The 18919-nt window shown below is 35.0% G+C and overlaps 1 protein-coding gene across 3 annotated transcripts in view; it reads right to left on the bottom strand.

The window, feature by feature from the left end:
- Positions 1-18919, bottom strand: part of AMPH (amphiphysin) — a 172244-nt gene that overhangs the window by 20435 nt on the left and 132890 nt on the right. For all 3 annotated transcript variants that reach the window (XM_087947664.1, XM_026674838.2, XM_087947665.1), the window contains one exon: positions 1367-1525. In XM_087947664.1, coding sequence (XP_087803790.1) covers positions 1367-1525 — 159 coding nt within the window. The remainder of the gene's footprint in view (positions 1-1366; positions 1526-18919) is intronic.

The following is an 18919-nucleotide window of genomic DNA, read 5'->3' on the forward strand; positions in this document are numbered from 1 at the left end:
GGAGGGGAAATGCGGCTCCCCACAACTCAGCTGGTGTTTTCTCCTTTCTCCGCCACCTCTACAGGGTGGCTTCGGCCCCAAATCAGGTAGATAGGGGCCCTCCAGTGGCAAGCACAAACTGAAACCACGGACGGTCGTGGATTCGGTCCATCAGTGAGGGAGCCTAACCAGAACTCAATAATCCAAAAGATTTTTGATTGTGCGGAAATGAACAAACTTACATTAGAACTAAAAGAGAAGAAGACTCAGATTATTATACAGTTTGAAAAAATTGGTATCTTTGGATAAATAATAGAAACAAGCAATCAAATAAATAAGGAATGTATAGTTTAGAAAGATAGAGGTGTATATATATGTGTGTGTGTGTGTGTGTGTGTGTGTGTGTGTGTTTATACATACATACATATATACATACATACATACATATGAACAATTAGGAGTATAAAATATGCACTGGAATAATATTTGAAATGTAACTACTATCAAAATGGATTGTAATATACATAATATTTTCATTTTAAATATCTATATTGTATTTTGTATTTTAATGTTTTAAAGTTTTAATAAAGGATTTTACTAGCATGTGGCTGAAACCCCCACACATCTGCTTAATAGAAAAGTTTATTTAATGTTTTAATTTTTGCTGTCTACAGAGATTTTGACTGTTTGATATAAATTTATTAATTAACAGTTTTAAATAGTACATTATGTTTGCTGCTTTTAAAATCTTGTTAGAACGTGAATGGAAATATTGGAGATAGAATAGTAATATTAAAATTCTGGTTTTTAATGCAGGATTTTTAAAGTAATATTTCTGAAACATGCATTTATGTCACAATCATTATAGATAGAAGTTTATTATTGTAAATTAATCTGGAATATTTTACCTTAGAGGCTTGTTACCATATATTATTGATTTTTTTTTAAATAACCATAAAGAATTTTTGTTAGTGACTAGAAAGTGTGTCATGTTGGAGTTAAAAAAGATTGTGAAACCAAAGTAACACAATTTAAAATAATACAGGCTATAAACTTGATTTTTCCCCCCAAAAATTACAATATTAACTGATTTAATTTTTAAAAAAATCTTCCATTTTAAAACATATTACACCATCATGCATAAAATCACGTTAGATTTTAACTTAAATCATAATTATACAATTATTCTAAAAACTACTGGAGTGATTAAAGAGGAATGTCAAAGAGAATTTCCAATACCTCAATTCTCAATAACTCACTCAATAATTCCTAGAATTCTTGGGACAAGCCATGACCAAACTGAAGATTTGTGGTAGAGTTAAGACCATGAATTTTCAAAAATACTGGAAGGGAAAAGGATAAAAAAAGATTTGTGCTTTAGTAGTACCTGGATGTTTTCTGCTTTTCCTTCAATGTAATCCATGTTGCTTTCAGTAACTTCATCAGTAACTTCATCAGTAACAGCAACTTCACCACCTTCATTTGTAGAAGTGGCATCAACACACTCAGTTTCAGTAGGACTTTCAATTACTGAGTCCATCTGCAACTAATAAGAAAGGTAAAACTCTTTGTTATTCACATAGATCCTTTTTAATATCCAATCCTATAATAAATAAAAGAGTTTTTAAAAGAAAGTGCAGACAAAATCATGGGATAAAGGTTTGCCTAATGACTTTCAATGAAGACATGTCTTTTGCCATCAATATACTGTATAAAGGAGGATGCCTCTCAGTGCCACTTGCTGGAAGGTATAGCATATATTTCTTCTTAGCATATGTAATTCTTCTCCTGGAGATTTATTTATTTATTCTTTTAAATAACAGTTTTTATTAAAATTAAGCTTTAAAAACATTGAACGTGGTGGTCTTTTTGACATATATCTCAGTCTTTACATTGTTATATAAGCAAAATATCATCAAACAATAAAAAATTTATATACATATATACAACTATATACATATTTACATTTGATCTTTATATTGATTTCTATCCTAGACATTATGTTGCGATACAATCTCTTCTTAAATTCTAGTTCACATTTTTAGACTTCCTTTCATATCCCTCCATACATAGAAATTTTCCCATTCCTTCAATTCTAACGTCATACTATCTAATTCAGTGCATTGAAAAATCTTTTCTATTATTGCTTCATCATTCGGTATTCCTTTTAACTTCCATGTTTGGGCAATTAGTAATCTTGCAACTTTAATAACATGAATGATTAGGTAAATATCTTCTTTTTAAAAATTCTCATTTATTATTCCCAATGAAAACATTTCTGGTGTATAATTTATTTTTAAATCCAACATTTCTTCTAGCCATTGTCATATTTTGTGCCAGAATTGTATTTTCTTGCACTCCTACCACATATATGTGCTATGTTATTTCAATCATTTCCAGCATGTAGGTGATTGAGAGCTATACGTTTTGGCTAACCTAGCAGATGGAAGATGCCATCTGTAAAACATCTTAAACAGGTTTTCTTTGTAGGATGTGGCTAATGTAATCTTTTTATTCTGGTCCCAAATTTGCTGCCATTGATCCAAATTTATGTTATAGCCAAAATTTCTAGCCCAAGTTAACACTGGTTCTTTAACCTGCTCCTCATACATTTTATAATCTAGTGAATAGTTATATAATTTCTTTGTTTGTTTCTTCTCTGATCCTAATAATATTTTATCTAATATTGTATCTTGACAGTTAATTCCCCATTCTTTTTTACTCCCTTCATATCTAGATTGTACTTGGAGATATGCCCACCATTCCAATGTTAAACCCTTCTGGTTAAGTTCCATTCTTTGTTTTGCCTTTTTCTGGTTGTAGAGATTCAGACATGATATGGCTTCTGAGGAGGAGAACCAGTTTGGAGTTTCCATATATCTTTGCAATCTTATTTTATTCCAAATTAAGATTAGAGCTCGTCAGATTTTATGCCTCAAAAAATATTGGTGTGTCGTATGTCTACTGGGCCACAAATACGCATGCCAGCCCTGTTGTAAATCATGCCCTTCTAAAAGTAAAAGTCTTTTATTATCCAAATTTATCCAATCCTTAATCCATGTTAAGGCAGCTGCTTGATAATACAGTTTCCAATCCAGAAAGCCTAATCTCCCCCTCTTTCTTTTGTGTCTTGTAAATGTTTTAATTTGATTCTTGGTCACTTACCCTGCCACACAAAATTTAATGTTATTTTATTCAGATCTTTTAAAGAAAATTTCCCCTAATTTAATTGGTATATTTTGGAATAGAAACAAAGGTAGTATGTTCATTTGATTGCCTAAATTCTGCCTATTAATCATAATTGAAGATTATTCCAATTTTCTAAATCTTTTTTAATATGTACTAATTTCTCATAATTTTCCTCCTTTATTGTTGAGCAATGTACTGAGATATTGATTCATAAATATTTCATTTTTGTACTTTTTGAATATCTAATAACTTAATGAGGTTTTCTTTTTGTTTGCTGATCATGTTCTTAGTTATGATTTTTGTTTTTTCTTTATTTATTTTCAAACCAGCCACCATATTCTTCAAGTTTTTCTAATAATTTTGGACCTGTTTGTTCAGGGTCTTCCAAGAAAAATACTAAATCATTAGCATATGCTTGCAATTAAAAATTTTCTTTTTAAATTTCCAATCCTTGGATCTGGAGCTCTTGCCTAATTATTCTCGTTAAGACCTCTAATGTATATATGAATAGTAATGGGGACAAAGGGCAGCCTTGTTTCATGCCTTTTTGTATATGAAAGTTACTTGTCAATTCTTCATTTAGTATTATTTCTGATTCTTGTTGTGTGTATATTGCCATAATTATTTTTAAAAACTTTTCACCAATATCCATGTGTTTTAATTGTTGTAATTTAAAACGGCCAATTTATGTTGTCAAAAGCTTTCTGGGCATCTAGAAATAACAGGGCTGCCTGTTAATCGCTATGTTCTTCATAAAATTCAAGAGCATCTAAAACTATTCTCACATTATATTTTGTTTGTCTATTTGGGAGGAAGCCGTTTTGATCACTATGTATGAATTCATTTAAATAATTTTTAAATCTCTCAGCAATAATCGTTGTAAATATTTTGTAATCTGTATTTGAGATATTGGCCTGTAATTTTGAATTCTTGTCTAGCCTGTACCTTCTTTTTAAATCAACACTATATTGGCCTCTCTCCACGATTTTGGTATTTTCCCTTCATAAAACACTGCGTTGAAGACCTCTAATAAATATTGATTCAGGGTATTCTGATGTTCTTTGTACAGCTCCATAGGAATACCATCTGGGCCAGATGCTTTGTTATTTTTTTGTTTGTTGATTGCCTTAGCTACTTCTGTCATAGTAATTTCTTCATTAAGCATTGATTTCATAGCTTCTGGAATCTTTGGTAGTTCAGCCTTCCTTAAATAAGTCCTAATCTTTTCTTCTGAGTAGCTTTCGTTTCTTGTATATAATTTCGCCTAGAACCTCTGGGCAATATCTTTTTTGGAGTTCTCGTCATAATATATATTCCCTTCTTCATCTTGTAGTTTATTCATTGTTTTTCTCTGTAATTTCTTAATTTTTGTGTCAGCCAACATCCAGATTTATTGGCGTTTTCAAAATAATTTTGTTTGGTTAGTTTGATTTGTTGTGCTAGTCTCTCTGTCTTCAAAATACGTAGTTTATGTTTAAGAAGATCTAATTCACTTTTCAGATTTTTGTTATTGGGTTCTTTCTGGTGTAGTACCTCAATTTGCCTATGTTCTTGTTTTAATTTTTCTTGATGTTCTTTTTTTGCCTTATTTCTTTTTGCTGTATAGGAAATTGTTACACCACGTACGTATGCTTTAGCGGTGTCCCAGAGCAGCGATCGCCAACCGGTGGGGCGCAGCCCACAGGTGGGCCGCAAGAAAATTTTGGTGGGCCTCAGAGAAATGTCACCCCCAGAGCACTGCCCAAAGAAATTAATCTAGGCTGTGCAGAAACACAAGGCTGTGCCGCCCACATGGCCCATGGGAACCCTCCCCGCCCATTCACTCCTTACCTGGCAAATTTGCCTGCTAAATTGCTATTTTTCCTTTCTTTTCTTTCCAACTATCAGCTGTTCTGCTGTGCTGGGAGATTTAGATTAGCTAGAAAGCAGGAAATGGTTGCATTTCTTGCTTTCTAGCTAGTCTTTAGATCTTCAGCTCTGCTTTTAAGCACAGCCGAACCTCCCTTAGGATTGAAGCTTCTATTATTCAGTGCAGACTCATGGCAAGTAAATTTTATGTGTTAGACTCAGGCAGCCGAAGGCAGATAGATAGATCACTGAATAATTCTGTGAGCAACTCAATCTGCCTGCCTGCTTTGCCTGATTTTGGGTAAAAGTTGCTCTTTTTTAATAAAAAAATCAATATTAACATACATGGTGTGTTGTGAGTTAATTTTGTGAGTTTACTGGCTAGCAAATTTTATGAGTTTGCTTGCAAGCAAATTTTATGTGACAGACTTAGGTAACCGATCGCAGATAAATAGATCTCTGAATGAATCTGTGATTCTGTGAGCAGCTCAATCTGCCTGCCTGCTTTGCCTGATTTTGGGTAAACGTTGCTCTTTTTTAATAACAAAATCAATATTTATATAAATATTTATAATATTTACATACAAGCTGTGCCCAACCAGTCACATGACCACCAAGCCACACCCACATATTAGGTCACACCCACAGAACCGGTTAGTGGTCCTGGGATTTAAAATTATGAATTTGGTGGTCCCTGAGGTCCCAAAGATTGGCGACCCCGTCCCAGAGAGCATGTATTGAAATATTGTCTTGTTTATTTAATTTTAAAAAGATATCCAATTCTTTTTCCATCATTATATTGAATGCCTTTTCTTTGAGAATTGCCCTTTGAAAAGTCCATCTTGGTATGGCCTTATGTCCCTTCCACTGTAAACTTATGGGGTTATAATCGGCCCAGGTATTAGTCTCTATAGTCACTTTTTGTATTTCGGAATCTAAGTCTGTTGATATCCAGACTATGTCAATCCTAGACCAGGCTTTATGGCAACTAGAATAAAATGTGTAATAATTTTCTTCATTGTTCCTTTCTCTCCAAAGATCTATCAAATTTAGATATCTAATCATATCAAAAATGTTTTGGGGAGTATTCTTCCCCCCCCTTTCTTGTATCATTATGTTTGAGGTCTCTTTTCCTATCTACAATTGCATTGAAGTCCCCACTATACATAACCCATCATATTCTATATCTCTGATTATGTTATGAAGATTTTTATAGAAGAGTTCTTGGGCTCCATTTGGTGCATATATTGAGGCAATTATATTTTTGTTGTTTAGTTTAATCTCAACTACTAAAATTCTCCCTTCTTTATATCTGTAAATCTTTTTTGCCTTAATCTTATTTTTCACATAAAAAGCCAGACCCTTTTTTCCCCTTCTGATCTATTGATACAAACAGGTTCCTTAACTTAGGTTGTTCTAGTAGATGTTTTTGATCATTTCTTATATGGACTTCTTGCAAAGCAATTATATCGGTTTTCAATTTTTGTAGTTTAGCTAATATTTTTTGATGTTTTATTGGTGAATTGAGTCTGTTGATATTTATTGACCAGATCCCATATTCTTCATCTGTTTTCTTTTCTTTTCTTTTAAATATGTTTTTATTAAGTTTCTAATTTTCAACATAAAGCATCAGTTTCAACAACATTCTTGACATCTATACACGTTCTTATCATAAATACCTTAATACATTGTATTTATATTTATCTAATATTACTAATTTTAACTATAATCGTTATTCCTATATTCTTACATAATTTACAAATTTACAATTTTATATTCTTAAGGCTTCTCACAATTAAGTTTCTTGTCTTATTTTTTATTTCTGTTCGCTAACCAGTCATACCATTTGTTCCAGATTAGGAAATATTCAGAATCATCTCTTTCTTTCAATTTCAACGTTAACATATTCATTTCGGTGCTTTCTGTTACTTTTTGTAATATCAGTTCTTCTTTAGGAATATTGGGAGTTTTCCATACCTGTGCAAAGGCTATTCTGGCGGCTGTTGTGATGTGTAACAATAGATATTTTATTTCTTTTGGTATTCTATCTTTAATAATTCCTAAAAGGAAGGTTTCCGGTCTGAGCTCAATCTCATAACCAGTAATCTCTTGTAGCCAGTTTTTAATTTGAATCCAAAATTGTGAGGAATGATAGTCACCTAACAGTTGGGTTGGAAATATATAAACCAGGATAGTAATTTAATACTGTATCTTTAAGAGAATGCTGTAAGTGTGATTGGCTGAGGTTCCTCCAACAGCCATAAGATGGAGCCAGAAAACTGGTTTCTTTCTCCTTGCATTTCCTGTATTGCCGTATTTCCTGATCGTTGTTCTACTTGGATTGTTGTGAGACTTGCAACTGTTAGCAAACTCCATTTACTGAACTTTGTTTATGATACTTGACTTCGTTTTTGGATTATCTCTGGACTGATACTAACTGCTTTAACCGTGTATGATTTGGACTGTTTGTTGGACTTTGTTTACCCGTTTACTGGAAGTAAAACCTACATTTTACTATTCAGTGTATCTTTTGAAAAGCTTTTGAAAACAGGAAAGGAGAAAAAAAGAATAAAAGGGCAGGATCTGGAAGGGAGGAGACTGCCTGGAATTAAAAAAGAACTTACAGCAAAATTTCAACGACTTCCAAAAGATACATTCTAACTGAAATATCGCAGGAATTTCCCAGGAAGAGAAAGTCGAAAAAGAAATAAGAAGATATAACTTGGGACTATCTGGATTACTTGATGATTTCTGGATTCTTGGTTATTGTTTTGAATGACTAAAATCAATCGGGTGGTTGTTTAAAACTGTTTAAAATGGCTCCAATTTTAGAAGAACTGAAAATGGAACTTAAAAAGTACAAAGAAGATGCACAAGAAGGGAGAGGTTCTTTTGGCTTTGTATTTCAGTTTTTAGAAATGGAGATTTGGAATTATGAGAAACAACAAGAAATGCCTGTAGAACAAGAAGATTGTGACAAAGAAGAAGCTATCTTTAATGAACAAGTAATCTTAGATGGGGGGGGGGGAGGAAAGGGGGGAAAGAGAATGGAAAGTTTAAGATTGGGAGAAACAACTCCCCCCTCAAAAATAGAGTGAAAAATAAGTATAAAATCAGAAAGCAACAGAAGAGGGAAATGCAGAAGAGAGAATTAGAACTAGAGAGACAAGGGGGTAAAAAGGGGAGGGAGAAGATGAGAGGGAAGAAAAAAAGGAAAAGAAGTGATAAAGGACAGAAGCAAAATATAGAGATAATGGGTGAAAATCTAATTGAAAAAGGGATTCTGCAAAGGTACATAAGATAGTATGGTTATATTAGAAACAGAAATAGTTTTAGAAAATATGAAACAATGTATGATTAAAATGTCTGATAAAATAGCTATCGTAATTCAGTGGAATGTCAATAAATAAATGTAACATTTATTTAAATGTAATTTAATGATTTATAAAACATATGTGAAGAGAAATAAGGGAAAAATTAATTATGGAGATTATATGTGTTTTTAAGGAAGTATGATATTTAATTGAAAAGAAGTGTTAAAGATGTTAAGATTTTAATGATTATTAATGATAGAACTGAACTGGAATGGAATGAGCGTTTATAATTACATATATTTACAATCTTTCTTTTTTTAAAAAAGAATATAGTGTGTATTATAAGAATGTACCAAGCAGAATTCGATTGGAAGTTATGTATTATGTATTATATTGTATTATATTGAAGGTCATAAGGTATATATTGAAGTTTAAATAAGAGTTGAATGGATGTAATTAAAAGATATAAAGGTGTCATACTCCAATTAGTAACTACAGGAGAAAATTTGTTTAATGAGAAAATATGAAATTGAAACAGAACAGACAAAAGTATAAATATGATTTGAATTGAGATGAGATAATCAAAATAAAATTGAGAAAATTAAAAGAGGGGAAAAGCTATATAGAAAATGTAAAATTGTATAATATAGAAAATGTAAAATTGTGTAAGATATGGAATAGAATACAAAAAGGAGCATGAAATTGAGTTTTGTGTCTGTATAAAGAAGTTCAACCCGGGACCATGCTATTTTCAAAAAAGATGTTTTACTTGTATTTTGTATGTGTGAAAACCCAAATAAAACTTTATTTAAAAAAAAATGTCCTAGTCTCGGAGCATAGCCACCACATGTGATAAAATGTACCGTCAACCTTCTTACATTTCCAGCATTTTGGACTTGTGTTGTTGCCAATCTTGTTGGTGCTAAATACCATCTATAAAACATTTTATACATATTTTCTTTGTATGCTGAGGATATAGTTAATTTATAATTTACTCTCCATATTTTCTCCTATTCCTCTAATTCTATATTGTATCCAAAATTCTGGGCTTATGCTATCATTGTACCTTTCACTGTTTCCTCTTCCATTTTAAAGTCTAGTAAGTATTTATATATTTTGGTTATAAATTTTTGTTCCAGTCCCATTAAAATCTTGTCTAGTTGGTTTTGCCCTTTATCAAATCCAAAATCTTTCAAATCTTTTTTTATATTTATTTTGGATTTGCAAATATGGCCACCAGTGAATTATAATTCCATTTTCCTTTAGCTCTTGATTTGATTTTAAATTTCCTTGATTATCTAATAATTCCCCATAGTTCACCATTTTCCTTAAATCTAATCTATTTGGATGGATCATGGCCTCCATGGTTGACAGCCATCATGGTATTTCCATATAATGTTTACTTTTAACTTTATTCCATGTTGTAATCAGTGAATCCCTTATTAAATGGTGGTTAAAATAAATATGTACATTACTTTTGTTCTCCCACAGAAATGCATGCCAACCGATCAGGAGGTCATGTCCTTCTAATGTTAGAGTTCTCTTATCTCTTAATTTCACCAACTCCTTAACCCAATTCAACACTTTTGCTTGATAATAGAGTTCCTATTCTGGTATTCCAATACTGCCTCTGCTCCTGTTATCGTGTAATAATTTCATTTTAATGCTTAGCTTCTTGCCAGACAAACTTAAACGTCATTTTATTTAATTCTGTAAAAAAGGTTTTCCCTAATTTAATTGGGATCATTTGAAATAAGTATATTAATTTTGGTAGGGTATTCATTTTCAGTATGGCTATTCTTCCTATTTTCAATTCTTTTCTAATTTCTTAATCAATTTAACGTAATTATCCTCTTTTAGTAATAAACATCTGGGAGATAACCAAATTCCCAGGTATTTCACTTTTTTTTTTGCTATTTGCAGTTTCATTATATTTTCCAGTTCTTTTTTCTGCTTTGGAGTACAGTTTTTAACTATCCTTTTAGTTTTGTTTTTCTTTATTTTAAGTCCTACCACTTTCCCAAATTTTTCTATTTGTTGTAACAATATTTGTCCCATATTCATCGGGTCTTCCACTATAAATGCCAGATCATTGGCAAATGCCTGAACCTTATATTCCTCATTTCTAATTTTAATCCTTGTATCTCTGAGTTCTGTATGGTTGCGGCTAATAACACTTCTAAGGACAAGATAAACAGCAGGGGCGATAGTGGACACCCTTGTCTCACTCCTTTCGCAATTTCAAAGTCTTCGTGTGGTCTCCATTTACCAGTACACTCGCTTTTTGATTTGAATATATTTCTTGTAATGTTTTTTCTATATTGGTACCAAAATTCAATTTTTTAATTTGATATAACATAAATTGCCAATTGAGATTATCAAATGCCTTTTGCGCATCTAAGAAGATTAAGGCTGCCTGATTTCTGGGTGTGCTTCATAGTATTCAACTGAATTTAATATTGTTCTGATATTGTTTTTAATTTGTCTGTTTGGCAGGAAACCATTCTGGTCTGGATATATAATTTCACTCAAAACCGGTTTCATTCTTTCTGCCAATATTGTCATAAATATCTTATAATCCGTATTTAGCAACGAGATTGGCCTATAATTCAAAATTAATTGTTGATCGGTGCCATCTTTTGAGATTAAGGAGATGTATGCCTCGGACCAGGACCTCGGGAGTCTGGCTTCCAATAGTGTTTCATTGTATAACTCTAGTAATATTGGTTTGAATATTTCATGCAAGTTTTTATAGAGTTCACCAGGTAAACCATCTGGATCTGGTGTTTTATTGTTTTTTTGTTTTTGTATCGCCTTTTGTAATTCTACCAATATTATTTCTTTATTAAGTATTTCTCTTTTTTCTTCAGAGATTGGGTCAGACCATTTCCCTCCAAGTAGTGTCTAATATTTTCTTCCTTAACTTCTTCTTGTTTATAGAGCTTGCCAAAATATCTTTGCACAATTTTTTTTTCTCCTCCATCTGATAACACACCTTCCCTTCCTTATCCTTAAGTTGCTGGATTAGTCTTTTTTCTTTCTCGATGTTTAATTTATGGGATAACCACCTGCCTGGCTTATTTGCTGATTCAAAGAAATTCTGTTTAACAAATTTTAAGTTACGTGCATTTTCCTCTGTGGCTATCAAATTTAATTTATGTCTAATCATCCCTATTTCTTTCTTCACTTCCGTATTTTTTGGGTCTTTTTGGAGTTCACGTTCAAATTTTTTAATCCTTTCTTGTAATTCATTCTATTTCTTCCATTTTTCTTTGTTTTTCTTAGCAATATACGCTATTGATATACCTCTTACATAGGCCTTTGTGGTGTTCCATACATTTTGTAAGTTAGTGTGTTGTTTTAAATTAATCCTAAAAATATTTCTAATTCATCCTTAATTCTCTGACTGTATTCTTTTTCTTTTATAATTTGTGAGTTTAATATCCATCTCCTTTTTCTTTTCTTTTGTCCTCTCCAAGTAATTTTCACCAGATTATGGTTGGCCCATTTATTGGGCATTATTTCTACTGCAGTGATATCTTTCTCAATTGCCCCATTCAACCACACCATATCGATTCTGGATCACAATTTTTGTGGACTGGAGTAAAATGTGTAATTCTTCTCATTTAGGTTCCTCTTCTGCCAAATATCTTCCAGATTAATTTCTTTCTTTAAATCAAAGAAAGTTTTTGGTAGTATTTTCTTTTTTTTCTTCCTAATTTCTTCCGTACTAACATAATCCTTTTCTACTTCTTCAATGGCATTAAAATCCCCTATTAAACAAATATTTTCTTCACCTACACTAATTATTTTATCATGTAATCTCGTGTAGAACTCCTTTTGGTTATCATTGGGGGCATAAATCCCCACCAGTAGTAATTGTTTTGATGTATGTTTATTTGTATCATTAAAATTCTGCCTTGTTCATCTGCATATACTTGTTTTGCATTTATCCCCTTTTTAACATAAATTGCTACCCCCCTTTTCTTTTGATCTGCCAATCCTGTAAAAAGTATGCCTAATTTGGGATATTCTAGACATTTTCTGTGTTTGGATTTGTACCTCCTGTAGGCATATTATGTCGACATTTTGTTTTGTTAATTTGGTCAATATTTGTTTTCTCTTAATCTGGGAGTTCAATCCGTTGGTGTTTATCAAAAGTATTTTGATTTCTTCATCCATTATCAATTATAGGTTTACCTAAATCTTCTGTTGGTTCTTGTTTCTCTTAGTGGTCTTGCTCTTAGTCCCTCTCTTCTTGGATGTTCTCTCTCTTCTCTACCTTTTTCTTCTTGGTCCATCTCCCATATTCCTTGTTGACAATCTTCCTGTTGATCCTCCTGTCTCTTACTTTCCAACTTTTCTTTGCTGCTCCCTTCCTCTTCCATTTCTACTAGCTGGTTGTAGAATTCTTGTGCCTTTTCAATGTTATCAATTTTTACTTTTCTTTCTTGCCACATCACCAGCATTCCTTCTGACACCAGCCATCGGAACCAGATATTTTGTTTGTTCAGAAGTATTGCCAGAGATCTATAATCCTTCCTTAACTCTCTTACCCGCCTTGAGATCTGTCTTAGGGTCGTAATCTCTTTTTCTTTGTACACCATCGGCTCATCCTTTGTAATTCTATAAACAATGTCTCTTACGTTTTTTTCTGGAGAACCTAATATGGACCTCCCTTGGCAACTTATTTTGTCTTGCATAATTTGTGTGGATTCGAAAGACCTCGTCTAGTTCTTTTACGATCTCTTGTTGATCCCTCTGCAATGCTTCTGCTATTAATTGCGACATTATGTTTCCTAGATCTTCATCCTTAGATTAAGGTACGTTCTGGAACTACAGATAAAATGCTGCATGTTCCATTTCAAGGTGAATTATCGAATTTTCCAACTCTCTATTCATCTGTTACTTTTCTGTCCATCCCTTCCAATCTCTTATCTGTTTGTTCGGCTTTGATTTCTATATTCTTTATTTTTTGTTGATTCTTCTCCATCATCTGTTGAATTTTTTCTATCTTCTCATCCAGTTTCTGGATATTACTCTTCATCTCTCCCATTTCTGTCTTTAACTCTGTATGATTATTTACCACTGTCTCCTGCTTTTTAAGCATAGTTTCTTGGATGGCTGACAATGTTGCTTGCATCGTTTGCATATTAGCGGTGTTGCTTGCTTTTTCCATATTCAACATTCCTTCTATTGTTTTTTGGCCTGCTGGAGAAGCGATGTACACTGATGAACCTGAAATCAGTTTTCTCCCTTTCAAAGTCATTGTCGTAATGCTGGTCATATTCTTAACTTTATTATAAATTTCTTCCCACTTTACCATTCACTATTTAGTCTTATCTTCGTTATCAATTCTATTCAATAACTCCCCTTAATATATATCTTTCCACAGATCTAGCCTGTTATGTTATGTAGCTATATTATTAGGACTAATTCTATCTTATATTAAAGTTAATATAGGTAGCTCGCCAATAAAAGAAGATAAGAGGAAAAGGGGGAGAAGAAAAATATTATAAATAAAAAGAAGAAAAGAAAAACAGGATAAAATAGAACAGGGCAAAGAATAGATACAATAGGTTATTCTTATTTAGCTGTATTGTATTATTGTATTATATTGTATCAACTATATTATTTATCCTTAACATTAGAATTTAATTTATTTTAAGCAAGTGATAAATATAAATATAAAGATATAGAGTTAATTAGATAGTAATAATCAACCAATAATCATCCATATGACAATCTTCTCACAATTTCATATAATTTAAATTTTTAAATGGCTAATAAATTCAATCAAACCTTAATCAAGATATTATTTCATTAATTGTTTTTTAGGTATTGTTATTGTTATTGTTACAGTTATTGTTCAATTATTTTCCATTCACATTCTGTTTAGTCACAGTTTATTGCATCAGTTTCTCTTCTCTCTATGCAGTCTCAAATGGTCACTTCTGTTCCTAAGTCCAGTCCTGTCTCTTCCTTTCACTATTCTTCATTTTCAAATCACAAATCCATCAAGTTAAATTCCAAATTTCTGAACCCTCTGTTTTAATCAGCTCCAAGTTAATCAGAACAAATCTAAAGCATCAGTCAATCTTCCGTCCTCAAATAGATCGGCTCCAGTTCTCTATCTTAAAAGTTCCTTGCTTCCACCGCTGGATCGCCATTTTCCGATCGGACTTTCGTCCGCTATTTTAAGACTCACAGTTCTGTCATCTCTCCTCTGCTGTTTCCTCTCCTCGACTTTCACTTTCTGCCTTCTCCACTATCTGCCCAATCTGCTGTTGATGTCAAAAATGCTGCTCACACTCTGGTATCTTCCTCATTGTGTGAGAGTATCACGGCTTCGGTCTGCCATTGAGATGGCCGATCTCTCACATGCAGGAGTAAATGAGGTCTCCCTCAAAACTGCCGACTGTCACCACCGTCAAACTTCTTCTTGGGCTTCCCCACACCTTCATCTTCTCCTCTGGGGTCTACGCGCCCTTTGCCGGGGCCTCCAAGCATGCAGATTGTGGATTAGAGAGCAGAACTTGCTCTTCTCTCCCCACACTGCTGCGGCGCTGCAACTGGAAGTCTGTTCATCTGTTTTCTTGTATCTTGTTCTTGTACTTCTTGTAATTCTAGATTCCTTTGGCTCTTCATATTTTTTTCCATAGTATTCTACCTTATCCCCTTCTCCTCTTCTCTTGAGTCTTTCCATTTCTTGTGGTCTTTCTTTTTCTTCTATTGCTTGTTCTGAGTCTCTGCTTTCTGTTATATCGCTTTCTTCTCCTTGGTCTCCTGAGTCTTCTTCAATATCACAGTGTTGCTTGTAAAAATCTTCAGCCTTTTAAATGGTGTTGAGCTTATATCTTTTGTCCTTCCAAGTTCCATTATCCCTTCTGTTGTTAGCCATTTAAAATTGATGTTATTTTTGTTTAATCTCATCATTAAAAACTGGTAATTTCTCCTTAAATCCCTCATTCTTTTTGGAACCTGTTTTAAAACTATTATTTGTTTTCCTTTGTATTCAAGTTGCTCATTGCGTGTTCAATGTAAGATTTCGTCCCTGATCAATCTTTTAGTAAATTTTACGTGAACTTCTTTGGGGAGATGGTGTCTTCTTCCGTAACTTGTTTGGACCCTGTATATCTCATCCATTTCTGAGACCATTCTCAGTCTCTAAAGCAGGGGTGGGCAAACTACGGCCCGCGGGACACATCCGGCCCGTTGGTCATATTAATACGGCCCGCCTCTGAAAAAAAAATATTCCCCTCTGAAAAAAAATTGGGGCCGGCCAAAGAGACCGCGCCACGCGCCAAAAATTGCACACACAACACGGAGCTGGGCAGCTGCTTCTCTGCTAGCGGGGCCAAGGCCACCGCCCGGGAATGCCCACTGCTTTCCCAAGCCAGGGCTGGGCGGTGGCGTGTTGCCCTGCACCGCGTGGCCCCCGCCTGGCAGCGTGCTTCTCAGCTGGTCTCCTCCTCCTCGGCCATACAGAACAAACAGGCAGAGAAGGAGGAGACCAGCCGGCTGGTTGGGGGAAGCTTTCTGCGCCGAAAGAGGCAGCTACTAATCTCCGGCTTTGCTCCGCTTCTCCAATGGTCCGGCACCACCCTGTTCTTCTTGTGCTGCGAAAGAGGCGGCTAATGATCTCCGGCTCCGCTCTGCTTCTCCAACATCTGGCGCCACCCTGTTCTGTGTCAGGCCCAGAAAGTCCGAGCAGCCGGCGCACAGAACAGGGCAGCGCCGGATGTTGGAAAAGCAGAGCGGAGCCGGAGATCATTAGCTGCCTCTTTGGCAGCACAAGAAGCCTCCCCCAACTGACCAGCTGCTCTCCTCCTTCTCTGTCTGTTTGTTTTGTATGGCCGAGGAGAAAGAGACCAGCCGGCTGGTTGGGGGAAGCTTTCTGCGCCCGAAAGAGGCAGCTACTAATCTCCGGCTTTGCTCCACTTCTCCAATGGTCCGGCACCACCCTTCTTGTGCTGCAAAAGGGCGCTAATGATCTCCGGCTCAGCTCTGCTTCTCCAACATCCGGCGCCACCCTGTTCTGTGTCAGGCCCAGCAAGTCCGAGCAGCCGGTGCACAGAACAGGGCAGCGCCGGATGTTGGAGAAGCAGAGTGGAGCCGGAGATCATTAGCCGCCTCTTTCGCAGCACAAGAAGCCTCCCCCAACTGACCAGCTGCTCTCCTCCTTCTCTGCCTCCTTCTCTGCCTCTCCCCTCTTGCTCCTCACAGTTGCCCTGAGCTGGTGCGGTTCTTTACTTGGGCAGCCAGACACCCGCAGCAGCGCCCGCAGCAGCAACAGGCAGTTCTGCCCGGCTCTGCTCAGGTGTCCGGCTGGGGCTGTCAGGAGTTGCTACCGCCGGCGCAGCTCGCGCGGCTCCAGTCCTGCGTTGCCTTGGGAAGGGAAAGGCAAAACCAGGAGCCGCTGAGCCTGAACCTCCAGTGCCGCTGCTGCTGTTGCAAAGCACCGCCGCGGCTCTTCCTTTTGCCTTTCCCTTCCCAAGGCAACGTGGGACTGGAGCCGCGTGGAGCCGTGCCGGCAGTAGCAACTCCTGACTCAGGGGGCCTCCGAGGGAGGAGAAGGAGAAGAAGGGGGGAAGGGGGCGATTCCCAAAAAATCTTGTGCTGACCCGGCCCGTCTGTCAAATTTTAAAAGTGAATGCGGCCCCCGAGCCAAAAAGTTTGCCCACCCCTGCTCTAAAGCTCCCAATAATTCAGTCATCTTTTCTGGTAAATCTTCTTTTTCTTCTGTTATATTTTGGAGCCGAAGATATTGGGCAGCTCTCTCTGCTTCTAAGAAGATCACTGATGTTTCTAATTCCTTGTTAACCAGGGTTAGTTTCTCATTCATCTCCACAAGTTTCTTTTCTTCTTTGGAGAGTCTTTCTTCTACTTCTACTAGTTTCTGCTCATTTTTTAGTAATTTGTACCTGGAAGGCTTCAAACTTCCCATCTATCAATTGCATCTTTTCTTTTAATTCGCTTGTGTCATTTCTTATAACACCAATCTTTTTAAAGTCTTCATGATTTTTTAACATGGCTTCTTGATTTTTTACATAACTTCTTGCATGTTCTGCATCATTATTTGGTGATCCTTATAGGGTTAGATCGTTCCCTCTGGATCATATCTTCGATCAATTTTTGTGTCGAAGGGCTAGAAGACATCATGGAGCCCACACCTATTTTGTCAAATTTGGGTTGCTTGCCATATTGAACAGATTTTTCAAAAATTATTGTTTAACAAAATATCCCACTTATTACTTCCACCTCTTTGTTCCTCCACTGTTAATTTATATTTTTTATCTTTATGTGGGCATTAACCAATCATCTATTGATAGTATTCTTTAACTATTTTTCTTTTGCTCCTTTGTTCCCTTTATTCAGTGGAGGGGAGGGGAGATTTAGGCCCTAGGTAGGGAATCAACAATCAAAGAACAACAATAAGAATATCCCAATATCAATGTTGCTAAATAATTCCTTAATCTTATTTTTATCCTTATAAAAATATTAATTATAGTAATTATAATATTCTCAGCAATATCACCACAATATAATTAGGCTATCTTATTCTAATATCCTATATAGCAATTTTAATAGTAGATATAACTTATATTGATATTTGATAGTAACTATATTGAACAGTCAATAAGGATTTTTTTTGACACTACCAATTACTGTCCAACAGATGTTCAACAGATGACTCTCTCTTCTAATTGTCACACTCTATATTGAAAAATCATTGTTCTTATAGAGACTCCATTCATCTTAGCTATTAACCATAGTTTCAAAATTTCCAAGTCTCTATTTTTATTTTATTTTCTATTCATAGACTATGTAACACCAAAAAGTTAATGCTCTACAAAGTTTCTCTTATGTATCTCTTCTTTTTTGCCCCTTCCAGCTTTATTCAGATCTTATTATTTTCTGGTTTCCTTTTCACAAATTCTTTCGCTGTCCAGCACCTTCGCCGCTGCTGTCAAAACTTTCGCAGCTCTCACCTCTCACCAGGCTCCACGTCTCCCTGGAGATTCATTGATTCATTTATTTACACTTATACATACACATTCCAATTTATCTTACAATCCTGGTATTTCCTAGTGATTAAAGTACTAACCTCAACCAACCACAACCATGACATGCAAATAAGGAGATATGTTATGCAGTTGTCATAATCGCAACATGCTGTGGATTAAAAACAAAAGAATGGTGAGCAATGTAGGAAGTAAAGGGGATTTTATATTGTGAAATGATTTTGATGTTTTATGTTAATGTAAGAAAAATCATTTCTTTTAATTCTTTTAATTCTCAGGGAATGTTAATATAATCCCTTGCAAATAATATTAATGTTTCCATTTGTCTTTCAGTGCAGCTATAAATCCTAGCAACTGTGAAGCATAAAAAAAAGTAAAAGCAAATTTTACACAGGTTTATATGTGGCTTTGATTATGTGTTTTGCCCACCATCCTGACTTTTTTATCCTATCCCAGTGCCCCTGATGCTTAGTATGAGATTTGAACATTGGTCTTGGTGGGACAGGTTCAATCCTCTCATCAAACAGCAAAGACCCAAATGAAGATTTTCTCTACTGACTGTCT

Source organism: Notechis scutatus, chromosome Z (assembly GCF_049901735.1).
Source record: "Notechis scutatus isolate UNSWTSFEM ecotype Mainland chromosome Z, rNotScu1.2, whole genome shotgun sequence".
In the NCBI taxonomy this organism is placed as follows: Eukaryota; Metazoa; Chordata; class Lepidosauria; order Squamata; family Elapidae; genus Notechis; species Notechis scutatus.